General features: G+C 30.2%; 2 protein-coding genes across 8 annotated transcripts; one reads left to right on the top strand and one right to left on the bottom strand.

Moving 5' to 3' along the window:
• Positions 1-1,104: 1,104 nt before the first annotated feature.
• Positions 1,105-22,850, top strand: SCaMC (Short Calcium-binding Mitochondrial Carrier). Of its 4 annotated transcripts, none has more exons than XM_018458851.1 (10): positions 1,105-1,150; positions 1,309-1,573; positions 4,405-4,531; positions 4,894-4,981; positions 6,974-7,085; positions 13,476-13,634; positions 14,808-15,068; positions 15,368-15,535; positions 16,319-16,573; positions 16,814-17,156. In XM_018458851.1, exons 2-10 carry the CDS (start codon positions 1,352-1,354, stop codon positions 16,886-16,888), a joined length of 1,467 nt encoding a protein of 488 aa, XP_018314353.1. In that variant the 5' UTR covers positions 1,105-1,150; positions 1,309-1,351; the 3' UTR covers positions 16,889-17,156. The 4 variants fall into 4 exon arrangements, with proteins under 4 accessions (XP_018314353.1, XP_018314354.1, XP_018314352.1 ...); XM_018458852.1 differs by lacking the exon at positions 1,105-1,150 and adding an exon at positions 22,797-22,850 and having other exon boundaries at positions 1,253-1,573; positions 16,814-16,904; XM_018458850.1 differs by lacking the exon at positions 1,105-1,150 and having other exon boundaries at positions 1,253-1,573.
• Positions 5,278-26,319, bottom strand: Pgls (6-phosphogluconolactonase). Of its 4 annotated transcripts, none has more exons than XM_018458869.1 (5): positions 26,035-26,319; positions 24,335-24,535; positions 23,378-23,661; positions 22,783-22,903; positions 5,278-5,295 (listed from the first exon to the last, which is right to left on the bottom strand). In XM_018458869.1, exons 1-4 carry the CDS (start codon positions 26,165-26,167, stop codon positions 22,793-22,795), a joined length of 729 nt encoding a protein of 242 aa, XP_018314371.1. In that variant the 5' UTR covers positions 26,168-26,319; the 3' UTR covers positions 5,278-5,295; positions 22,783-22,792. The 4 variants fall into 4 exon arrangements, with proteins under 4 accessions (XP_018314371.1, XP_018314369.1, XP_018314370.1 ...); XM_018458867.1 differs by lacking the exon at positions 5,278-5,295 and adding an exon at positions 13,565-13,628; XM_018458868.1 differs by lacking the exon at positions 5,278-5,295 and adding an exon at positions 21,790-21,885.

Below are 26,319 nucleotides of genomic sequence, written 5' to 3'. Positions count from 1 at the left end.
TGCGCGTTGGTTCACCTTTCTAATTCCACCATGGAACTAGGGAACTTATTACGGTTTTTGTGACGAAGTGAAAATTACAAAAATGATTAAATTCACATGTTAACCAATGAAGTTATAAATATTATAGTAAATTCAATCACTTTTGTAATTTTCGCTTCGTCACAAAGAACCGTAAAGCCGGAATCAGACTAGGCATTGAAGATTGAGATTGAAGATTGAAAGATTGAAATTTGTCCAATCAAAACAATAGAAGCTAAAATCCCTTTGTCCTCATTGGTCAAATTTCAATCTTCACTCTTCAATCTCAGGCTGCGATCCACTTGACGCTACAAACGCTTCGAAGCATTCTTTGATTAGTTAATTCGTAAAATTCTTTGTTTTGATTGGTCGCTCAAACGCTTCGAAGCATTTTTAGCGTCGAGTGGACCGCAGCCTCAGGGTGCTATTACATGAGCGCGGAAACGCGGAAATGCGGAAACGCATAACCAATCAGAAGCAATCCGCTGTTATGGTTTCGCGTTTCACCGATTACTGATTGGTTGCGCGTTTCCGTATTTCCGTGTTTCCGTACTTATGTAATATCACCCTCAATCTTCAATGCGCAGTCTGATTCCAGCCTAATAAGCCCCCAGCTCAAGTTTGCGCCTGCGCCTTTGCGCCTTGTCGTGTAGACGAGCCTTAAGAGCTCACTGAGCGCTCAGTCAGCGGTTGTCGTTCTAGGGATCGATTCTGTATCTTGAAACGAGGTGAAAATTACAAAAGTGAGCAAATTCACTAGATATTGATCAATTAAATTATGTTTATTCTAGTGAATTTACTTATTTTTGTAATTTTCACCTCATTTCGGCTGCGGTCCACTTGACGCTACAAACGCTTCGAAGCATTCTTTGATTAGTCAATTCGTAAAATTCTTTGTTCTGATTGGTCGGTCAAACGCTTCGAAGCGTTTGTAGTGTCAAGTTGACCGCAGCCTTCAAGATACACAATCGATTCCCTGAATGCACCCAATCGATTCCCCAGCTTCAGCCCTCGCCCCTCGATCGTCAGCGTTGCTGCATATGCGCGCGCGCATTTTCTAGTCAGCACCCATTGTCGGCGGTGCGGACGATGATGCGTGCGTCGCGATATGATCGAAGCACACATACGCTTGGTTTGTCATATATACATGTATATATATACACACACCACTCGAAACGTGCACACATACAGATACATTTGTATACATATGTACGCTTTACCGCGGCACGGCTTCGCTTCGCTTCGTACCACGACTGATCGGGAGGGTGTCTCGTCTTATCTGGCTTTCAGGTTGCGTCGCATAGTGTAGCGCAGTGTAACATCGCGCCTACATATGCCGGGGAACGGTGGCGGTGCGCGTATAAGCGCGTCGCCGGCGGCGCGCGCGGTCGTGAAGCCGCCGCCGGCGCACTACCTGCACGAGCTGCCGGCTCAGGACGAGGAACGGCTGGAGTGTCTGTTCGAGCGCCTCGACCTCGATGGCAACGGTCGTATTGACGTGCACGATCTGTCACAAGCGCTTCGCGATGCTGGCGTGCACACTCAGTATGCTCAGGTATTTATTAAACGTATATTCGTGATTTGTATCCTCCTCATATCAAGCTATATCAAAGAAATAAGATTCTACATTCTTTTGAACGATACTGTGATATCTACACTCGTGGCACCTCTGCTATCATAGTTTTTGCACTTGTCAATTCTAGAGATGTTTGAAATATATTGCATTAATTAATTGTATATATTCTTCTTTTATATATTATTTTTTGTTTAACAAAATCGAATACCGTTTTCATTGATTGTTATGGGGATGAAGATCTGAATCTCTAATTAATTGTATATATGTTGTCTTTTGCACATAGAATGGAATAAATATATGTGCCAAAGGAAGACAGAGAAAAGGACTGAAGCACAAATGAAATGAATAGACTTGAGTTTATTGGATTACTAACAAAGAAACGATTAGTATATTAAAGAAAAAGGAGATATATTTAATTTAAAAAAAATGATCTCTAGGGATAATTTATTTTCTTGTATTTATGTAACATAAAAAATATAGGAAAAATGAAAGAAAACATTTTGAAGAATTGGAAGAACATTATTAGCAGAATGTAGAAAGTGCATTTAAAATGAATAGATTTAAAGGTCTGTTTACAGGTATATATATATATATATATTAACATCATTAGTCGCTTTCCATTTAAACGAAAGTGAAACTGAGACGAGTCTGAAGTGTGAGCCGAGTATTTCATACTCCGATTAATGATGTCACTACTTGCTTATTTTGGTAAAAAGTTATTATCGCATGACAACACTGTAGGTTCATAACCTCACTTTTAAAGACGGGTTTACGAGACTCGGTCTCGATTTTGTGCAGATTGTAGGTAAAAACTCAGTTGAATCTCACTTGTCAGAATGCAAAAGGAATGTGCATTCAACTGAGTTATGAATTGTCACAAGAATTGTCTGAGAATCGTTACAAATGGAAAATAATTGTCTTCTCTAAAAGCGTTTTTAGTTTTAGACACATCATATCTAAATTCGATTATACTCTATCGACTTTTAAAACTCTTAATTTTCACAATTAATTTAAAATCCCGAATTCACGAAATTGCAATTCTAGCAATTTTTGGAATCGTAGGTACAGCAATCTTCTTATCGATTATATTCTCTTGATACTTTGTCGAGTTTCAAGATTTTTTCATTTTAGCGATTTATAAAATCTCGAACTCTCGGAATTGTTATTCTTGGAATTTAAGAAAATTTCTGGTATAAATTTTAGATAATGAAACCTTCTTACTTATTTTATGCGCTTGATATTTTATCGATTTTTCTGATTTAGATTTCTGCATTGAAATTTTGAAACTTAAAATTCTAGGAATTGCGTCTTTGAATATTTTTATTAATTTAGTATTTAGGAATAGGTACAGAAAAACATTTATCAAAGAAATATTTTATATTACAAGAATGCATTTTATTGTATAAATTACAAAATATCTTACACTATTGGTAACATATATATATATATACATTAAACTGACACAAAAAAAATTTTTTTTTTAAATCAGCTTCAGCTCAAAAGCTTCCATTTCATGCCAAAAGAACACTCCTAAATTTTTATTAAAAAATATTAAGATTTAGAGGTCGCTAGTGAACGATTTTTAAATCAAAGTTTTGATTTTCCTTAATACATGTTTGATTTGATACAAAAATGACTTAATCCGGATTTTAAATGTGATACTGTATATTTTTTTGATCGCTGAACACGATGCAATAATTCATTTAGCTCTACGATATACATCTTAAGAAATACTGCCCAATTATTGTGAAAAAATGATAAAATTTCAACTTGTCGATTTTAGCAAGGTTCCAAGCGTTCAAATGGATCGTTACTCCCCTTAAATTGTAGGTCTGTTCTCCCAGAACAAGATCCAGTTGGAATTTTTCCTGGACCTCACTACAGGCCTTTAAAAATTGCATTTAACTGGATTATAAAACGTTTATAATTAAGTTTATATTTTTTATGGATAGAAAGAATTTTTTTGCAAGTTCTAAAGTATATCGCTTTGTGGTTTTGACATCCTCAAATCAAATGCCTCAATTTGAGAATAAAAAACTCTTTCTTAGGAAATGAAATAAATACATAATAAAAAAAAACTTACTACATAATATGTAGTTTATTTCAATTAATTAAATCATATTTTTTTATGTTATGTACTCATTTCATGTTCTAATAAAGGGTTTCTATTGTCAAATTGAGGCATTTGATTTGAGGATGTCACAACTACAAAGCGATATACTTTAGAACTTGTAAAAAAATTTTTTCTATTCTTAAAAATGTTTTATAATCCAGTTAAATGCAACTTTTAAAGATCCTGTCCAAGCAAGCTTCCCACGGAGACTGACTGCAGGCATAGATTTAGATCAACATAGTGAAAATTTTGAACATTTATTGTAATAATAGAAAAATTTGTTTCAAACTTACAGTCTGACTTCTTTTAATATACTCCCTGCTATTAAAAAAAACTTTATTGATAGTAAAAAAAGCAAAGCATACATATTTAAGATCAAAGTTATCAAAGTATATCCCTCTACTAATCATTCTACAATTTTGATGATGGGTGTCTTCCCCCTATCTCTAACCATTTTTGCAAAGAATGTATTCAACTTTTTATCAGACTCGTCCTGTATAAATCTTTTACTTGCTAACAATAATTATATAAATTTCAAAACATTTCTTAGACCTATTCAAGATGTCATAATGTTCTCTTACAATATATAAATATCTTACAATATATAAATTGGATTTTTTTATCAGTACTTTTTATGTTAAGTCAATGTATGTGAATGTTTACATATATCTGAAGAATAATTTTTTCGATTTTATAGAAATTTCTGGCCAGATCGGACAGTACTAAAAGTGGCGATATAAGCTTAGCTGAATTTATACACTATGTTCGCGAACATGAGAAAAATTTGCGATTGCAATTTTCCCATCTTGATAAAAATAAAGATGGTAAGCATACATTTTAGTATTACACTTTTAATTACAGTTAATCAATTCTAAAAAAATTTATAAATTTGATTGAAAAAATTCTCCGAATTAAAATTTAAGCTTACAAAATATACTTTTCTTAAAAATAAAGGGTGCGGTCAGCTTGACGCTACAAATGCTTCGAAACTTTTGATTGACTAATCGGAAGAAAGAATTTTACTAATTGATCAATAGCAATTAAAAAATGCTTAGAAATATTCGTAGCATCAAGTGGACCTAGCCAAAGTTTAATAATGTACTTAATACATTATAATATTTACTTGTCATTTAACATATAAAAAAATTATGTAGAGACTTAAACATACTTTATATATCACTCGCAGGAAAAATAGATTTAGAAGAATTGATAAGGGCTTTCAAGGACCTGGGAATAGAAATGACGCAGGAGGAAGCAACAAAATTATTACAACGGTAAAGCTTTATTAATTGTAATAAATTATTAAATAAGAGAAAAAAAATCCCATTTTCAATTGGAACGAATCTTAGTGTTTAATAATGTTCAATGTAAAATTTTTTAATATATTTTTCTTTAAGTTGCGTACCGATTCGGTTTATCGAATTTTGAAACACAATTATAAACTGAGCTGTAAATAATACCATAAATTACATTGATTAATTTAATAACGATGCTAATAAGTATTTTAAAACACTTTAAAAAATTTATTTACATATGAAAAAGTATCATTTCAGCCAAGGTTTAAACGTAGAAGCTAGAACTTTGGAATCTAGAAATAAATTACCAATTTTTTTGAAATTATTTAAAATACTGAAATGTATATATTAATTATTGATTAAACATAGTTAAATAAATGGTTAAGTAAGCTATGTTATTTGCTATAAAGATTTTAAAACATTGAATATATACTGAAAACTCGTTATTAAATTATATTTTTAAAGCTATCAGATACGCATCCTACAATGTGCTTATATGTGTTTATGAAATCCTAATATGAGAACTTTAAGAATGTATTGGATCTATTTCAAAAACATTTAAAAAATTATGAAAAAATTAAGGATTGTTTTATATTACATTTGAAGGTAGAAGAAATTTAACGGCGATTTTCTACATGGATAAAAAGTTGTTTCAATAAGTAGATGTGTGCTTTAATGAAAATATTAAGAAATAATGAAAAAAATCTGGACTTTTTATTTAAATACTTTAAATATACATTCAAGATTCAACATTCAATTTATAATATATAATATAAAGTTTCATTACAATGCAGAGATTAGTTGTTCTATAAATAAATTAAATTGTTTTATTTATTTATTTATTAAAGAATAATAACTAAACGCGGACAATCACAAAAACCTTGTATAAATTATAAATCATCTTGAAGTACTTACATAAAAAAATTGATTTTTCTTAATGTTGTAAAAAATAATTTAGTTTTTAATGTGAATATAAATTATTAGAACGGACTCTGTATTTAAAATAATAATAATAACAAAATTTTTCAAGGCTAATGAGAATCAGCGCGGGAGGGGTTGCGCTCAATTATAGATTAGTAAAATTACTTCTTCGTAAACTGATGTCTTTTTTATTTAGTAATCTTGAACGTTGAAGACATCAGTTTACGAAGAACTAATTTTACTAATCTATAATTGAGCGCAACCCCTCCCGCGCTGACTCTCATTAGTCTTGAAATTTTGTTATTATTTTAATTTTTAATAACATGTAGAACTATAAAAACGTGTTATTAAATAAAAATTTAATCTTATTCACACAATTTTCATGTATGTAGTTTATATAGTTTATTTGAAGTGTAAATATTAATACTTTTTCAAATTTAATTTATTTTAGGGGGACTGTACGACCAATACATTTTTAATATAGTTTTCCAAACTTTTGTGAATCGCGACTCAGTTTTTAGAATAAAAAAACTACACGACCCATCTAGATTTAGTGGAAATGGAAAAGAAGGAGAAGGGGATGGAAATTGATTTATTTATATTTAATTTTACTGCTCTTTTTAATTTTTTTATTAAATACACTTTTATTGATATATTTTCACATGAGATTTATGAGATCAATGAGCGTATGTAAAAAACACTTGTTTCTTATATCTATTAATAATTTGAAGACAGTTAGTGTCTCGGCGCTAAGCCAAGAGCATAGTCTTAACATTGAACAAGTCATTTTCAGGCACAAGGAGTTTGATAATTATAACTTATTTTGCAATTTAGTTTTAATTCCTACCATCGTTGAAAAATCAATTTCACACATAGTCGTGAAAGGGAGTAGTGTTCATAATAAAATGTAATTTAAAACATTCCAAAATTATTTGCGACCCTCTTGTGAGTCATCCGCACTTTGGGAATCCCCCTGCCTTAATATATATTATCATACTCCAACAATATATTATGTCATACAATAAACTAATTATATATATATCTGCATAGCATGGATCAAGATGGAAGTCTTAACATTAGTTTCAACGAATGGCGGGACTTTCTTCTCTATGCACCAAGTACTACCTTGCTTGATATCATAGAATACTGGCATCATACCACGGTGAGTATTTCATATATAGTTTAATTTTTTTAGATTAAGAAAAAACGTATAATATTGTAGTTAGTAATATTAAGGTGCATATATTATTCGAATGTTGTATCACCTATCTGGAGACACGGTAGTGTCTCGGTGCTAAGACATGGCGCGAGACATTGTCGTGCTCCTTTACGCAAACCGGCGAGTTGCGTCAGATCGAGATTACCGGATCTCAATATTGGCTGTTATTACTTATTAATTTTTCGAGATATTTCTTGGGGCAATTAAAATGGGACACTTGTATACATATATACGAACATATAATAGATAAATTATTTCATCTCTTATTTTGCTATATATAGGGTGTATCAGGATTTAACTGACAAACTACAGGAGCATATTCTACAGTGGAAATAAGGAAAAGATGTTGTATATGGAATTTGGTTAGAAATTTATTACAAAGTTATAAACAAATATTGAAGCGAAATATAAAATAGGAAACAACGAATTTTTCAATGTACAGAAATATGAAAGTGTACATTTCGTGTATGGAAAGATCGAACGTGTTTATTTCGTATGTATATTCACATTATAATTACTATTTTTAAACGATTCAATCCGATAAATTCTGAGACTCTTATATATGATTTCATGTACTGTATCATATATATGTATATATACTTATTTGTGTACGTACTCAAGATTTTCAACTTTGATAAGCACTGACGTTTCACGAAATATACCTCAAAATGTTTAGTTAAATTATGAAAGTCAAATTTTCAATATCTTACGAAATTCTCTGTGCAATATTTCATCAGCTGTTTTTTATGCCACGTCAACAGTTCCCAACTTCAAACCGCAAGATATATTTTATGGCTCTGTTATGCAGATATATTTTATTTTCACATTGTTCACGCATTGATGTAAATATTAGAAATTGTTATAATTTCTAGATAAACGTTTACAGATATTTTTATAAATTTCATACCATAATGCGCATATCTAATTATTATTAATGATATTTAATATTATTAATAATATTTAGTGCTGATAATTAAGTTAAATATGTATTATATTGAGTATTGAGTAGTTTTATTATCAATAATGATAGTAAAAGTTAGTAACACATTAATATTAGAATATATATATATATATATATCAATAATTGCTGAATAATATATAAAGAGAGAAGTAAAACGGATTAATAACGATATATTACGATCATTATCAATTAATAGTGATTATTAACAGCAACAACATTAATAAGAATATAATAATTAATAACATCTGTGTATTACGTGAGTGTATATATAACTACAATCTTAATCAATTTATGTTTTACATGACAACGATATAATTAAATAGTATTATATATTTACTATGCATATATGGTATACAAAGAATCAGTGTAAAAAATGCAATTGAAACTTAATAAATTTGTTCTGTTGTCAGCATTCTTGTATAGGTAAACTTTGCACTGTGCGCACGCAACGGTCGCCGACTTTGATCGTCATCGCACGTATTTGTCTCGATGACGCGTATCTCTGACGTTGAGAATGAATGATGACAAGAAGAAAGGGGGGAGAAGGCAGACTAGCAGAGAGAAGCAGGAGGCGTTACTCGCTTTAGAGGGGATATCTTCGTGTCTCAGGGTTTTCCTTCCTCGTGCTCATTCGTTTCGTTAGTCTCGCAACCGGACTCCGAGCGGTCGAATCACCGGTTCGTAGCTCGTTTCCTCTCTTCTCCATCTCTCCCTCTCTCTCATGTTCAAGAACGTTTTGAACCTGAGCGACACACGCAACCACGTGCGTCAACTCGTCGTGGAATTTCTTCCAATTATCGTTTAGTCACACGATCGGCTGTTGTCGTTTTTAGACAGGCGGATTATTCCGAGTAATTTCTAAAGATACTGAGGAGAACGAGAAGGAGAATTCTCGAGAATTTACGCAATCCAAATCAATGCGGACAATTTCGCTGGATAGAAAGTTCGAAAGTCGCGAAAGTGCAGTGAGATACGAGCATGTAAGCACAGCTGACTTCACGGAGGAAATGTGATTTTTTTGAGACCACATAACTTAAAAACATATCAATGAGTAGACATATAGTTAAATGTTATAAAAGCTGAAAGGAAATTGAACGATCCGAAAAAAGTTGAATGTAAAACAAAGTGAAAGATACAATTGAATGATATAATAAAGTAAAACGGAAGATTTCTTTTCTAGAAACATCAAGAGGTATAGGATGAGAAACAAGAGAAAAAAGAGGGAAATAAGTGAAAATAATTAGAAGCAAGTAGAAGGAAGGGGAAAGGGGAGAAGAATAGAATAAACTGAAAGGGAGAGAAGTATCTCGAAAGAGCTAGAGAGAAGATAAAAGGAAAGAGAAATATAGGAAAAAAAGTGACTTCAAAGTGAGAGCGAGCAGTGCGGCCGACTTCATGCGGCGAGCGTGTGCGCGACCACATGATTCGCGATAATCGCGATTATAGTTGATTGATCGCAACATGTATGTCCTGAAGAAACGGAGATTTCTCCAGCACGATAGCACCTTGTCCGCATGTCAAGTACGCGAGGAATTTTTGCAGCGCTATCATGAACTCTTGCAACGGGTGAGTAAGTAAAGCGGCAGGGGATTATTGCCGATCAGGCAGCCAATCGAGGCCCAAGTTTATTGAGGTATATCTGTTCCGAATGGAAAAAGAAAGTGTCAGGTGTGCGATGCAAGGACAGCGTTAGAAAGCGAAAGTAATTCTGGAATGTGAATCTCGAGAATTCGTCTCTTGAGCTTTTATATATACTCACATATATACATACATTATGTATCAAAGTTGAAAACTCGTCAAGTATGCATGCAGTTAAATATGATAGATACACCTATTGTCCATTATTTTTACCTAATTAATCTGATATCGATAGCGATACAATTTACTTTTCATCCATTCCTACTTAATTTTTATTTATTGATCTGTTCCTATAACTTTTCTGTTTTACTTTGTTAATACTGTTTTCGCACTTTTTTCTACATTAGGATCATGATACACAAAAAGAAAATTTAAGCAGTAAAAGCTATCTTAAGTGAATTGGTCAATCCAGTAGAAACCATAAGACTATAATGTAAGCAGTAGCAAATCCAACATGTTAACTTCTTTACTTTACATCATAGTAAACCGTAAGATGTATCGTAACATGGGACCGACAATAGAAGTCGTAGACGGTCGTAGAGTCGTAATAGATTGACCAATCACAGTCAAATATAAGGAGAATAATCGATCATGATTGATCAATTTTCTACGACTTAAGACCCCACGATCGTCTACACAACTCCTAATTAATCTGTAGACCCCGCATAAGAATTAGCCAATCACAGTAAAGAATGGTCAATTTTCAGCTTTGATTGGCTAATTGTTACGATATATCTTACGGTTACTGTTATGGAAAGTGTGTGCGGCATCTCTCACTGCAGTGATGGAATTTACTTGCTACTTTCAGATGATTTTCGGCTTGGTTCCCACCCCTTACCTCACCAACATGCTGATCGCATTTAAATTGCACGTAAGTTGGTGGAGGTAAGGGGCGGGAACCAAGCTGAAAATTGACTAAAAATTGCAAATAAATTCCAGTACTGCCTTACTGTTTATGTCTTACTGCATAAGTTTTTCCGTGTGTTATGGCCCTTTATTGTTATTAAAGCCAATATTAGATTTTATTATCTTAACCCACTTTCTGTTATTTAAATTAAAGTTCTGTTCTTCTAGTTTTACTTATAAAACGATACATTAGCTTTATTTTGAGAAATGTGCGAAAATTATAGCTTCAGAAGGAACAGCCTAGAATGTTGTATCTGTAGACTAGCTGGCTCGTCGCCCAGTCGGGCCAAGAAGATGCTGGGGAATCTTTTTAGTTCGCAGTTGACTTTATCGTTCGACGATTCGCGAGTATCATTTTACTTGGAATATTCTACTTCAATTACGATATCACGTATTATTGTACCGAGAACATTACAATAATGTTTCATCGTCTTCCTGCGAGTAGCAGGCCCGATCGTGATTTCGCAAAATTATTACGTCACAGGTTATGACTGCGAGATTAGTTAAAGGAGGTAGACCAACAAACAAATAAACTTCAAATCCAATAGCAATAGCTTAAATTGAACTCTACAATGCGAGCTTTAACGATGACTCATAAATGCGCTTTATCTGTATATTTTCTGTTTTGATTTAAAAAATGAAAAGACTACTTATTTTAAGATATTCTGTCTATTAGTTGCGTATTATAACAAATAAATATAAATTAAAGAGAGAATATAAAAAGAGACAAAATTACACTATGGTAGAATCCAGTTTTGTTTTCGAAAATAAATGTGACGTAACATTTATAAATGTCAAGGTATACACTGTTGATATTGTAACGATTTCCGTACTTGTAAAATTTATGTGATGAGAAAAAGAGAAATATAAATATTTTGTGTTACATGTATAATATCCGTTATAACGTTCTTTAATAATATTTTTCTTATAAAAATGTTTAAATAATATTATTATTAAATTAATATAAATGTTTAAATGATATTATTGAATATTTACATAAAAATAATTATATTGCTTTATAAATCATAAAATAAAAGATGGTAAACAGTTGAATAAAAAGTTAAAAGTATGTCTACTCAAACCTTTATATAAAGATAAAAGCATATTTTGAAGATTATTAAATTAAAGGTTTTTATTACAAAGGTTGATTCGTGGGTGCGATACACTGGGTTTTGAATTACAACACGTGTTAGTTTTATAAAAGAATGTTTGTAACACAATAGCGCCATTGTACATGGATCTGATTACCTTCGTCGAAATGCAGCAAGTATAATAACTTTACCTTTGTTACGCAATCCAAGTGATCCATATACATATATGGTATGTACGTATGTACGGTTTAAGAATAAGGTAGTTGACAATAATCTTATCATCTAGTCGATCGATATTTACATTAAGAGTCAGATAAAAAGAGAGATTGTGTTTTGATATTCACTGTCAATACTAAAAATGTATGTATAACATATGTACGTTATGTGCACTGTAGATTTTTAGCACACTAGTGGTCTGTTCTTGCACTAGACTGCATTAGAACTCTCTTTCTCGCTTTGACAAATATCAAATATATATTTCACATTAAGTTCCAAAAGTTCTAGTTCAGCAACAGACCTTAGCAGTGAATATCGGCGGGTAGTCATAATTGCGCGAAAACAGATAAGAAAAAGGTTTGTAAAAATAGAAATTCTATGAATTCCCAATTGGCATAAAGAATGATAAATTTATAAATGAAAACGGTAGAAGTATTTTTGACAATAAATTTACAAATAACTATGTGCTCTTAAATTATTATCATAAATAATTGTTGGACAGATTAAATGTAGATTAAATATACACATATTTATATAATTATATTAATTAAATACTAGTTATAGTTATCTTCATTATTAAGAACAGCTAATATTAATTTTGAAAGAATGGTTTATTTCTTACGAATATTTTATTAATGTACTTTTTATTAGTATTTTCATTAATATAAACTGACAAATTTATGTAAAATTAAGTTTTTATTTCGCAAAATGTGAAACAAAACTTGTTCATCGAATAAAGGAGGATGTTAAAAAGTGCCGATTTTTTTCAAAAAGAATAAGTAAAAGAAATGGTTTTTCTTTTTAGATTTTGATCTCCTGGATATATGATAAAATTATTAAAAAATTCGTACCGTTTTGAGGAAACACCTCAAAAATTGAGTTTTTGTTTTTGCCCAATTTTCGAGGTATTCCCCAACGCCATGAACTTTTTAATAACTTCATCGTATCTGGAAAGTCAAAATATAAAAAAAAAACACTTTCTTTTACTAACACCTCTTTTTGAGCCCTTTTTTAATATCTTTTAAAAAAAGATTGATTTTTGCCCAAAAAGGTGTATAAGTAAAAGAAAGTGTTTTTTTTTTTTTTTGTTAATTTTGATCTCTTGGATACGATAAGATTATTAAAAAGTTTGTGGTGTTTGGGGAATACTTCAAAAATTAAGCAAGAACGTTGATATTTGGATAAATGCATCATGTTCGTGTTTAATTTTTGAGATGTTCCTTACAAACTTCTTAGTAATTTTATCAGAAAGTCTAAAAAAAAAACACTTGTTTTAGTTATACTTTTTTGAACAATTGACTCTTTTTTTAATTTTTTCCTTTACGTGAATATATGTACCATAACGTCATTTTATATTTGACATATGTGTGATAATGTGTCATTTATATATGTGATAATATACACGTAGATGTGATAATGTTACTTGAATACCTCTATCAGAAGTTAGACTGATTGACTCCGTGAAATAAAAAAGTAGATGAAATTCTATATACTAATCTGTAATTTCTTTTTTGTTTACAGTATATGGATATCGGGGAGGACATCGGCGTCCCCGAAGAGTTCACAAAGGGCGAGATGGTGTCCGGAATGTGGTGGCGACATTTAGTATCTGGCGGAATAGCAGGTGCCGTATCACGTACTTGTACTGCGCCCCTAGATCGTATCAAGGTCTATCTACAAGTAAGCATTTGCATGATTTTCCTTCACTTTAGATGATTCACAAAGCTGTAAATTTATTATTAAATTTACTGTTATACAGGGTGTCCCGTTTCACCTGACAACGCTTGTGGGCAAGTAGAGCGGACTAAACTGAGTCGAAAAGTCCTCTACCATTTTGCAATTTTCGCAATAGTTAACAAGATATTAATTACTAAAGATGACCGAATATTGGTCATCTTTAATCATTTTTTTTCTCAAATACTATCAACTTTACAGAAAAACTGTAAGAGACAAAAATTGTTTATTTTCTTCTCATAAAGTTCTGAGAATTTTTTCAGAATTTTTTTAGAATTTTTTAATACCGTATTTTCTCATGATATAAAATAAGAAAATGCGGTACTAAAAAGTTGATAAAAAATTCTGAAAAAATTCTTAGAGTTCTATGAGAAGAAAATAAACAATTTTTGTCTCTTGCAGTCTTTTTTGTAAAATTGATAGTATTTGAGAAAAAAATTGAAGACCAATATTCGACAATTTTTAGTAATTAATATTTTGTTAACTATTGCGAAAATTACAAAATAGTAAACGATTTTTCGACTCAGTTTAGTCCGCTCTATCTGCCCACGAGCGTTGTCAGGTGAATTATGGGACACCCTGTATATATAAATTTTTACATTATATGTACACATACCGCATTTTTATCAACTTTTTAGTATTATATTTTCTTATTGGCAACTATTTTTACCAACATGAGAAAATGCAATACTAAAAAATTTTGAAAAAATTCTTAGAGCTCTATGAGAAAAAAATAAATAATTTTTGTCTCTTGCTGTTTTTCTGTGAAGTTTCTGTGATAGTATAATACTTTAGTAAAAAATTATTGAAGACTAATATTCGGCAATTTTTAGTAATTAATATCTTGTTAACTATTGCGAAAATTGCAAAATGGTAGAGGACTTTTCGACTCAATAGTCCGTTTTACCTGCGCACGAAATATTTGGCGGTCATTCTAGGACACCCTATTGTATATGTATATCATGTAATCTATGTATATAGATTAAATAATGAAATCTCCAAAATCACATCATTCTTACGCATTGTACGAAACGATTTGCTTATGATGACATTTCGAGCGATCGAGTTTTGTTTAGTTTGCTTTAATACGATGAGAGAATCGTCCAATCGTCCTTGCAGGTCCACGGCACACGACACTGCAATATCATGAGTTGCTTCAGGTACATGTTGCGCGAGGGTGGCATTAGCAGTCTGTGGCGCGGTAATGGCATTAACGTGCTCAAGATTGGACCGGAGACAGCGCTCAAGTTTATGGCGTACGAGCAAGTGAAGCGGGCAATCAAGGCGGATAATGAGGCGCGCGAGCTCGGACTCTATGAGCGATTTTGTGCCGGTTCTATGGCCGGTGGTATCAGTCAATCCGCCATCTATCCCCTCGAGGTACGATTTACCTTATGATTTTATATATGATTTATATACTTCCTTATTGGATGATTACATAATATCAGATTGAGACATGAATTTTTTTATATTATACTTCTTATCGTTATGTTTTAAAGTAAATAATGCGCACAGAAATATTTTTTTAATTGTTACCAAATAATGACTAATAAGATGCTTTTAATACCTGTTCTTTATATAATAAACATTGGATTATATGTAATGAGAAATTATTTGTGTAGCGTAGAATAAAAAGTACAGATATACTAGTATGAGTAAAAGTATAAATAAACTTGCAGGTGTTGAAGACAAGACTCGCATTGCGAAAAACAGGGGAATTTGATGGCATGGTTGATGCAGCCAAGAAAATATATAGACAGGGTGGTTTGAAATCCTTCTACAGAGGCTACATACCTAATTTGATAGGAATACTGCCATATGCCGGCATCGATTTAGCTGTTTACGAAGTAAGTCAATATCGAAAAGAAGCTGTACATTATTTTTTACTTCATTACTTATTGTTAGAGGAAAAGGTGGGTCTCTGCTACTGATGTGGATTCCATTAAAAATTCTATTATAATTAATACTGTTTTTTGCAACGACTTTTAACTTGTTCTTAGATAGATATCGAAGTTGCGATCGAGGTTGACGCGATCTTTTCGTTGATAATTGATGTTTATCTATTACGAGATATATCAAAATTTTTAATATGATTTTTATCAAATTTTTAATATCAAATTTAATATGGTTTAAAATTCGTAAGTAACAAGTTTATATAGTTAAGAATTAATTTAGTTCTTTATTAACTTTGCCGAAAAAAAATCGCAGCGATTCGTTTTTTTTTTTAAATTAAAGGGGAAAATTCGAACTTTATGCTGCTGCAAACGGCATTCCCAAAAAAAATTTACAAAATCCGTGCATTCCGTCAAACTTTGCAATTTTCAATATGATAAACACACCCTCATATTTTTGAGAATTACAGTGGCAGAGGTGCATCAAACTTAAAATCTGGCCATAATGTCTTAAAGTAGAGATTTTAAGCTTTAACTTCAAAACAATGACGATAAATAGACATCCAACAAAATAGAGATCTATCTTTTCCTCTACAATAATGTAACTTTTATATGAAATTAAATTTATTGTATACAATTAACTTGAGTATACATATAACTTAAGTAGTCGAGATAAAATCTACAAGCTTCCTCGGTGATTGTTCTCGATGGTTTTTTGAAAGGGAGGTATGTTTACAGACGCTGAAAAATACTTATTTACGTACGCATGACAAGAAGGAACAGCCAGCATTTTGGATTCTATTGTTGTGTGGCACTGCGTCAAGCACGGCCGGCCAAGTATGCTCGTATCCGCTAGCGTTAGTGCGGACGCGACTGCAGGCCGAGATTGCACCCGATCGCTCGCCGAATACTATGATTGGCGTCTTCAAAGACATCCTCAACCGCGAGGGAATACGTGGTCTCTATCGCGGTCTCACGCCTAATTTTCTTAAGGTATGCAAATAAATTATATTGACTTTTAAGAATTTTTACAGGATTTCTACAAAAGAATTTATAGAAATTTGCTTGATTTATTGTCAAGCTTTATATAAATAATACAGCTTAGATAAATTAATTGTTTCTTAACTTATGTGTGGATATAATAATAACAATGAATTAAAGATTAAAATTTTTAATGTAAATTCATATATAGTTTGATTGTTGCTAAATATAAAAATTAATATTTCTTCACAGGTTGCACCTGCCGTATCTATTAGCTACGTAGTATATGAGCATTTCCGGCAGGCATTGGGCGTCAATATGACGTGATGAACATGAACGCTAGGTGACTGATTAATTCAATTAACTAACTTATTATCTCTCTCTTTCTCTCTTTTTCCTCTCTCACTTTACTCACGTTATAAGTAATCGACGATGGCGAATATCGTTTGGCGATAAAACGCGTTTGTTCGTCTTTCCTCAAAGAAGAAAAAGCGAATAATGAAGAAAGAAAACGAGTGTTATTTATTGTTATCGCTATTAGGAGAAACTTCTTTGATTAATCGAGCGTTCTATTACACAGTTTTTTAAATAATTTATTAAGATTTTAATATATTTTTAATATTAATAAATTAGAAAAAAAAGGCGAATCAAAATATTATAATTATCAATTTTCTAGCAATTGCTATAGATTATCGTTATTATAACGCAATGATGCTTTATTTCGGCGAGTAAATACAGTACAAAGAATTGTAAGAAAAGTATTATGTGTAGTTTTTTGGAAACAATTACGAGCAAGTTTTGAACAGCGATCAAAGGAGGAAAAGCCAATTCTTGATTATTATTTAGTATAAAAACGTATCAGTGGAAACGTTCAAGTCAGCATCAACATTCAGTAAAGAATTTGCATATTATATAAATTATTATAATATTTTATTACTTATAATTATAATTTATTTTGTATAAAATCTTAAAAAATAATTTTTTATTATAACTTAATACAAATATAACAGTAATCACATAACGTTTGTGTGATTATTGATTAATTAAAAAAGATTTTGTTTTTGCATATTTTAAAATTATTTCAGAAATAAAAAATTATGGGTTTAGATTCTGACTAGAACGTGCTAATAGAAATATGTTTTGTTATGATATGTAAAAATGGTTTAATATCGACCTAAAGGTTTCCATTTTAATTAAGAGGTTGGAGAACCGAGTTATACATTGACACTGTGATATGTATATGACTGTAAACTTTTTCGCATGATTTATCAACATGGCATTTTGTAAATTACAAGATTATTGCTCCATAAAAATGTGTAAAGTAACTTGATCCACTGAAACACAAAGTATTTTGTATTAACTAAATAATTTTTATGTACTTTTATTACAAAACATTTTTGTGAATTTGTTGATCTTTTTATAAATGTAATTTCATATTTTTTAAATTTTAATAAATTCACATAATGAACAAAATTATAATAAAAGTAACTGATCAAAATTTTCAGCAAGAAGATACTAATTTCTTAGCGAATAGAATAAAACCTTATATTTGTAATATATAATATTATGTTCTTTTATAACGTATTATATTCTTTATTTAGATTCTTTTAGTGATTTTATCATATTCTATATTAAGTACAAAATTTTTCTAAACTAAAGAAATAGAATTAAAATTTTATTTCAGTTTAAATATTTAAAAAATTTTTAATATTTTACAATGATAATGAAAACTATAACTTCACATTTTTCTATATTTATTCTACATCATTAAATTCAACTATATATTTTCCATAAATAGAAAAAAATGTTGCAGAAAAATAACTGGAAAAAGAATATCACACGTGCATGTATGCATGTATAATAGCATTCAGTACGACATTCTTATTTAGAATTATCTTGTTACTTATTAGTTTTAGATATCTTTATTTATTTATTTTTCTTCTACATACGTATAAAGAAATATATTTCAATATTTATATTAACGTATATTATTTTTCCTACACTTTTATTAAAAGTCTTTATTAAAAATTAAAAAGAAAAAAATAATTATTCGGTGAATCAAGCTTTTAACATAACTTGGCGATAATAATTATTATCTTGTTGTGAATCATGCGTCGCTTGGTTTTCATCTCAACCTTGTTATGTATGTATTTCGTATATACATAAACTCGATTTCATCGGCCGTTGCAATTTACTATCATATATTCCGGTTACTACGATTCATTCCCTTAGAGTTTTACAAATTTACAAACTATGTATATTATGTATTTACATGTATTATAAACATGTACAGTCAGACACACGTTGTTTATCGATAAATATTAGGAAATAGTAATAACTCATACATGATAAATACATCAATCTTTGGGAATAACGTGATAACGATAACGCTAAACTGTGAACGATAAAGACTTAATTCTATTAAATGTCGTCTTATATTTTGAGATTCCTCATTTAATTCAAATTAATAAATAATCCGAGAAATAAAAGAATATTTAAAGATATAATACGATACCAAAATTTTCGGTTAAACAATTTTTTTTTCAAATTGAAATTTTTATTAGAAGTTAATCTTCTTAATAAGCTAATTCGGTAAAGATTTTCCAATTTTCACTTTTTTCACTTTATTATTATTTTGAAGATTATCGAAATATTTATCGTGAATGAGTTATTGAATCAGACGTGATTGACATTTTTTTATAACAAAAGTGTAAATGTTAATTTATATATATATATATATGTGTGTGTGTCCATATGTGATATTAACACACATTTTATATACACACATATATATGTATGTAAAATTGAAAATAAATAATATTAAATAATAATAAATATTATTACGTATAACACACACAGAATAACTAATATAAGGGGACAAATTTCGGGGACGAGCTCTCCACATCAAATATGAAAAAAGTTTATATAAACATGTATGTATGTATATCCGCAAACCCATTGTTACTGAGATAGCTGAAACAAATGTTCATTAATGGAAAATGAAACAGGTAATTATTATTATTATTTTATTATTCAATTTTTAATTACAACAAATATCCAAAGTGTCTCCCATTTGATTCAATACATGCTTGAATATGTTGAACCATGAACTGTCGTATTCTTTTAAAGATCCTAAGGCGAATGGTTTCACAAGCAGCGAAGATTTTGTTGAAGTAGCATATCTTCGTTATCGATTTGAATTTTAAAACTTCTAAATTAAGGACTTAAAATGTCCACAGATAAAAATCTATGGTACGTGATACGGAAAATTGCGCGAATGTCCGGATCCTATTAATATACATTTTAAGCTGTAGGTACCTCTATAACAATGGGTTTACAGATATATATTTATGTAAACTTCCCATATTTGGTATGGAAACCTCGAAGTTCAATTTATTTTAGTTATACTCTGTATACACAGGATGTGTACAAAGACTGTAACAACTCTTAAAGATAGATTTCTGAGATCATTTTGAGATGAAAATTTTAATACCAAAATGTTGAGGCTAATAATAATAGGTTTTTCAATTATAAGCATTTAAAGTTAACGAATCTCTTAAAGTTCGCATGTTAGGTATAATATAACGTAAAGTGCTAAAAGCGAAAGCTAATTGTTGTAATTCTCTTTTGTTAATATCGACATAAAGATTATATAAGCGAAGATAAGATTATTGATATTTCTACAAACGCATTGTGGAATATTTTCTTTTTTTATAATAAAATTTTTTATTTTTATGTGATACATAAAGCGCAAGCTGTCAGATGACATTTCTTTGAAAAATCTGCTATCAGTTTCACATCTTACGTAAAATTATAATTATCAAATAATACGTAGTTAGCAAATGATATGTATCTATCTTATAATTATCTCACAAAATAAGCAGTTACTATTGCTAATATTCAAATAGAACTTATTCAAGCTCATGTTAAATGTTTTAACAAAATAATCCTGAAAAACTGGTACACACACATAGTTAGTAAATGATATGTACTTACAATTATTTGACAGAATAATAGCTACTATTGCTAATATTTAAGTAAAATTCATTCAAGTCTATGCTCAATATTTTATTAAAATAATATAGAGAAACTTATAAATATTAGAAAATTATTAATTATATTTCATTAATTTAATTTTTACTAATTAAAATTAAAATGCGATTGATGGTGCAATTTTAAAGTTATTAATTTATACATTTTGTAAAATCAATCATGTGTATTACAACAACTGTTCAAATTTTGTTGCGCACTGCTTATTATTTCGAGACATATAACTGCTATGATAATACATCATATTTAAATGTTATATAATCACATTGTCAAAACAGTTACGAGTTTATCTCCAAAAATAATACGCAATAAAATTTATTGCTACGCGTATGATTGTGCACAGATATGAAAAATGCATAATTTGAACAGTTATTATAATGTTGTACATACATAATTGATTTTTATAATTTGTATAAATTAATAATTATAAAATTGTACAATTAATTGTGTATATGCATTTCAATTTTAATTAATATAAATTAAATTAAACATACATGAATGGAAAATGCTTTTGGTCAAGGCGATTTTTCATGCCTAATAATACTTTTTAAAATACAATTTTTAGTTTAAGCAAACTGTGCTTTCAAGAGAACCAAATTCAAATCGGCTGAAGATATTTTTCGCAATAATTATTTTCGTCTTAAAATGATCTCAAGAATCTATCTTTAAGTGTTACGGTTTTTACGAGATACTTGTATACACATAATGTATGTATACGTGGTGTGGCAATAAAGTTCGGTGAATGTTATGAGAAAAAAAAAATAAACATCACTTAATTAATATATAAACCTTTATTGTCCTTCAAAGTAATCCCCCATAGAAATAATACTCTTCAGTAGAAATTTGGAAGTTATTGATGGATCTTGTATATGAAAAATTAAATATAAAATCACAGGCTAAAATAATAAAAAATAATTTGAAAGTATAAGTTATATATATATAAAATCAGATTTAATTTAATTTAATAATTATAAAAATAACTTAGTCTAACAATCCAAAAATAAAACAACAATTTTAATGACAATTTAACCTTAGAATCTGTATTCGAAATTTTTCTTCCTTTTTACATTAATGTATCATTCATTAAATTACACTAATTATACTATTCATTAATAAGACATTATATATATTATTATATATATTTCGAATGATAATTATGAATGTCAATATTTCGCTTTACTTAGAAAATATTTTTCTTAGTTTTATTATACATATATCACAAAAGATTACGAACAATAGGTATGTCTATTTGTATAATTTTTTTCTGCATATATCTGCGGAAGAAAACATTTTTGTTAAACTGCTATTCAATTTTCTTATAAACTTAATAAATCTTACGATAACAAAAATAAAAATACAAAAAAAAAATAAAAACGATTTTTTAAACAATTTTCATTTGAAAGAAAGGATTATGTGTGTACTAAAAATGAAGGAAAAAGAATTGAGTGATTTCCTCCAAGATCATGAAAAAAAGAAGAGAAGATAACAGAAATTAACTCAGACAAGAATGAAGGTTAATAGACTTCTACTATTAAAGAAGAATAAAATTCTGAACTACTAGAATTTTATCCTCCTTTAAACCTGCTCTATATTGCGATCCAAAGTTTGTAAAAATAGAAATCTTTCAGATTTAATTTTTTATCCCCTTTTAAAGAATTATTATAATAATTATAAAATGATATTCCCAAATATTTATAATAAAAAGTTAAATTGCATTCTATTTTTTATATGTTCTCTTCTGTGAAGATTAAGGAAATTAAATTACTTCGTTTAATTTTTGTTTTCTTGTTATTAAATCATATATTTCTTGAAAATGCAAAATTTTTATTACTTTCTTATTAAATATTGTCTTTTTACAATATGCAAGTTGGTGATAACAAAGTTTGCACAGTTTTTTTTATATAAACGACATTGTTGAGCAATATCAGTCGAAAATTGAATTTTCAATTTTCTCACGAGTCTTTTTCGCACGCCTTTGGTACGAGCATATAACACTTACTCAAATATAAAATATTCTATCGACTTTAACAATAAATTGTAATGAAAAAATACGTTAAAATATAGATCTGAAGAAAGATTTAAAGGAAAAAAATAGTTACAAGATGATCATAGCATGGAATGTCATAAAATCTATGTAAATCTTGTATAGTAATAGTCTTATTTAATCCCACCTCGCATTTTTCAGTCTGAGTTGAGTAGCCTGCCCGCTTCTTGATCGAGCAACCAAAAAAGAGTACCATCAACTGGTTCCACTCTGGTAGCTGGTAAATCTTCTTTATCTCTCAAGACTCTCTGTAAACAATACATTAATAATTTAAATACAACCAAACCTTTACTTTTTTTAATTTCCTTTCACCTTTCACTTGTGTTCTATACGCAGTTCTGTAATATTAATTATATGTTGTTATATTATATATGTTTTAATTGTGCAGGAGTAAATATAAAGTAAAGCAAAAGCAAACATAATATAAGAAATCTAGTTGTTGAAGAATTATCTGATCAAAAAAGTGACACAAATGCTTAAACATCTTAATTATAGTTGATTTATTATCTTTAAATTTTCTTTACTGTGTTTATTTTTCTGAATTTAATTGAATATATATCTTCGAGAAATCACATTTTGAAAGTTTTAGTTGTTAAGAAAAGTGAAAAAATTGTTTAATTGTTGAATTTTAGAAATATTAAAACTATTTATGTTAATTTTCTAAATATATTTTAAATTTAAAAATTCAAATGATTATTTTACAGGAAAAGTTTGGTAATTACTTTGACGATCTCGGCCTTGCTAGCGCCAGTGACAATAAACACACACATGCGAGCGTTATTAATGACCGGCATAGTGAGGCTAATTCTACTGGATGGTGGTTTTGGCGCGTTCAGTTCCCATGTGACCCACATGTTCTCGTCATCGAGGGCTCGATGACCGGGAAAGAGCGAGCACGTGTGCCCGTCTTGACCCACACCCAACAGCAGACAATCGAATCTCGGTAATCTATCCGGCGGGAAGAAGAAGGCCATTTTTTTAATGTAATCCTTCGCCGCGTTCTCGGCTACAAATATATATAAATAAATAAATAAATGATAAACAATAGAAATAATGTTAAAATATAAAAATATGTATATAAAATTATATAACAAGATAATGAATAATCAAAATATAAATTACAAAATGATAATTATATGTATATATATATACAGGATGTTCCAAAAGTAACGATAAATCTTTAAAATTGTTTATTTTCTTCTCATAGAACTCTAAGAATTTTTTTTAAATTTTTTCAGAATTTTTTAATCCGTATTTTTTCATGTTGGTAAAAATAAGAAAATGCAGTACTAAAAAGTTGATAAAAAATTCTGAAAAAATTCTTAGAGCTCTATGAGAAGAAAATAAATAATTTTTGTTTCTTGCAGTTTTTCTATAAAATTGATATTTGAGTAAAAAATTATTGAACACCAATTATTTTCGACAATTTTTAGTAATTAATATCTTGTTAATTATTGCGAAAATTGTAAAATGGTAGAGGACCTTTCTTCTCAGTTTAGTCCATTCTGCTCCTGTGCGAAAGATTTAGCGTTACTTTTGGAACACCCTGTATATATAAATGATAATAAATTATAATAAATAAGCTAATAGATAAATAAATAATAAATGTAAAGCAATTACAGATATATGGATTATCGTATATTCTTATTAAAAATAGAAATAGATTACGGATCAATTACCGTTGAGTTCTGGGTCGACCTTCATGAATTGCTCCTCGGTGACAGGCACTTTTCCGATTAAACAACTTTTGTAAAGGCCAAAATTTGACTCAGAGTCATCCAGAGGCACCACTCGTTCATCGCAAAAAAAAAAGCGCCATTTGCTCCAGTCAGTTGCAATGTTAGGCAGAGACTTGGCCAGCAATTGTACTACCGAACCGCCTATACAACAAATCAATAACGAATTAAAAATAATTTTTTTTATTTTTTCAGATTATTTGATACATATACGATATTTACATACACTGGGAAAAAAGTTGTTAACTTGACTAAATGCATTTAGTTTGTAGTGATTATTTAGTTCAAGTATTTAAATACTTAGTGAGAGTAAAAAGTCTCAGACTGGTGAAATATCTCGAAAACAAAACATTTTTAGGAAAAATGATTCAGATAAAAGTTGAAGGGTTTAAAAATATCTATTCACTGATTACATCTATTTGACTTTGGGTGGCGTCGCCAAAATCAGGTCAAGGTCACATCGATTTTTAAATGGGACATCCTTTATTTTTTATGTCAAAATCTAATAGCTGATGTCAAGAGTTTTTCAAAGCTATGGCAGAGAACGAGATATAACGAGATGTAGTCATGATGTCTCATTACATCTCTTTCTCTGCCACAGCCCTAACAATACCATGTGCGAAACCGGATCGTATGATCCAGTGGTTAACTTCCTGGGGGAGGGAAAAGCCTTCTAAAAGTCACCTATACATATACAAATTTGTAACTGTATTATTTTAATAAGGACAATAAATAAATTAAGCGAACTAAGAAAATATAGTAATATTAATCAAGAATTCGGACCGAAAAAATTCGGTCCAAGGCTAAAACTGTAACAGGAGGCTAAAACCTCTTCCAGTTTAGTTCTCTGTTTTCTCTCCAGAAGGAAAGAAGAGGAAGAAAGAAACTGATTCAGACAAAAAGAACAGGCCTCATGTCAAGTGATCATATGATCGATCCATACGATCATCACTTTTCTGCACTTTTTTCGATCTCTTTCCAGAGTATATAAATTTGTAAGAAATTAGGAAAAATGATACTCTCTCTCTCTCTTTCGGAAAAATGATACTCTTTCCAATAAATAGTTACTAAAGTATCTTTAAACAATTTTTCTTATAATGATCCTCTTAATTTATCATATCTATAGTATAGTTCGTTGAAGTACAATGGCTACGTTTACACCGTGCACTTAGTCCGCGACCTATACGATAAATGTCTTTGTTTAACCTACAGGATAAACAAGGACATCTATTGTATAGATCGCGACCTAAATGCACGGTGTAAACGTAGTCAATTCCCTGTATCGAAGGCAGGCGAAAATCGGAAGTTTATGAAAACGTCTTACTTATCGACGAATTCATGAACATTCATGAATAAATGAGTTCAAAGCTCGTTTTCGAGCGCGGCAGCACAAGAATGTGACTTTAAGCGAAATTGAAAAATCAAAGTCATTCTCGCATGATTAGTGAGAAACTTATCGAAACTAAATATATATATATATATATATATATGTATATACATATATATCGAAACCAAAGACTTGTATAGAACGTGAAAATTACAGAGGCAGTAATAAAATTCATTGTCAATGAAATACGAGTAGCAACAGCGAGCAGAGTGAGACGAAATAAAAAAAAAGTTGTATTAAAAAATTGTGGCATCACCTGATACGCCGAAACGAAAGATCCGATCATCGCGTGAGATCGCATCGTCAGCGGCGCTGGCGATGAGGTTAGAAAACCTGGAGAGTAACTTCTCCTCGTCGGTGGCCACCACTATCCCCGTCGTTGCGTGCATTTCTTCGCGTGCAGCAAAACGAGAGCGAGATTACCCGTACCATGTACTTTCGAACACGACCAAACACGACGACCACGCTGTAACTTGATGCAACACACGACAGCTGACAACAGCCAATGTTGAATGATCACCGAGTGCTAAAAGTTGTGATC

The sequence above is a fragment of the Mycetomoellerius zeteki genome, unplaced genomic scaffold (assembly GCF_001594055.1).
Source record: "Mycetomoellerius zeteki isolate Tzet28-1 unplaced genomic scaffold, Tzet1.0 scaffold79, whole genome shotgun sequence".
In the NCBI taxonomy this organism is placed as follows: domain Eukaryota; kingdom Metazoa; phylum Arthropoda; class Insecta; order Hymenoptera; family Formicidae; genus Mycetomoellerius; species Mycetomoellerius zeteki.
This window is presented reverse-complemented; position numbering and strand designations above follow the sequence as displayed.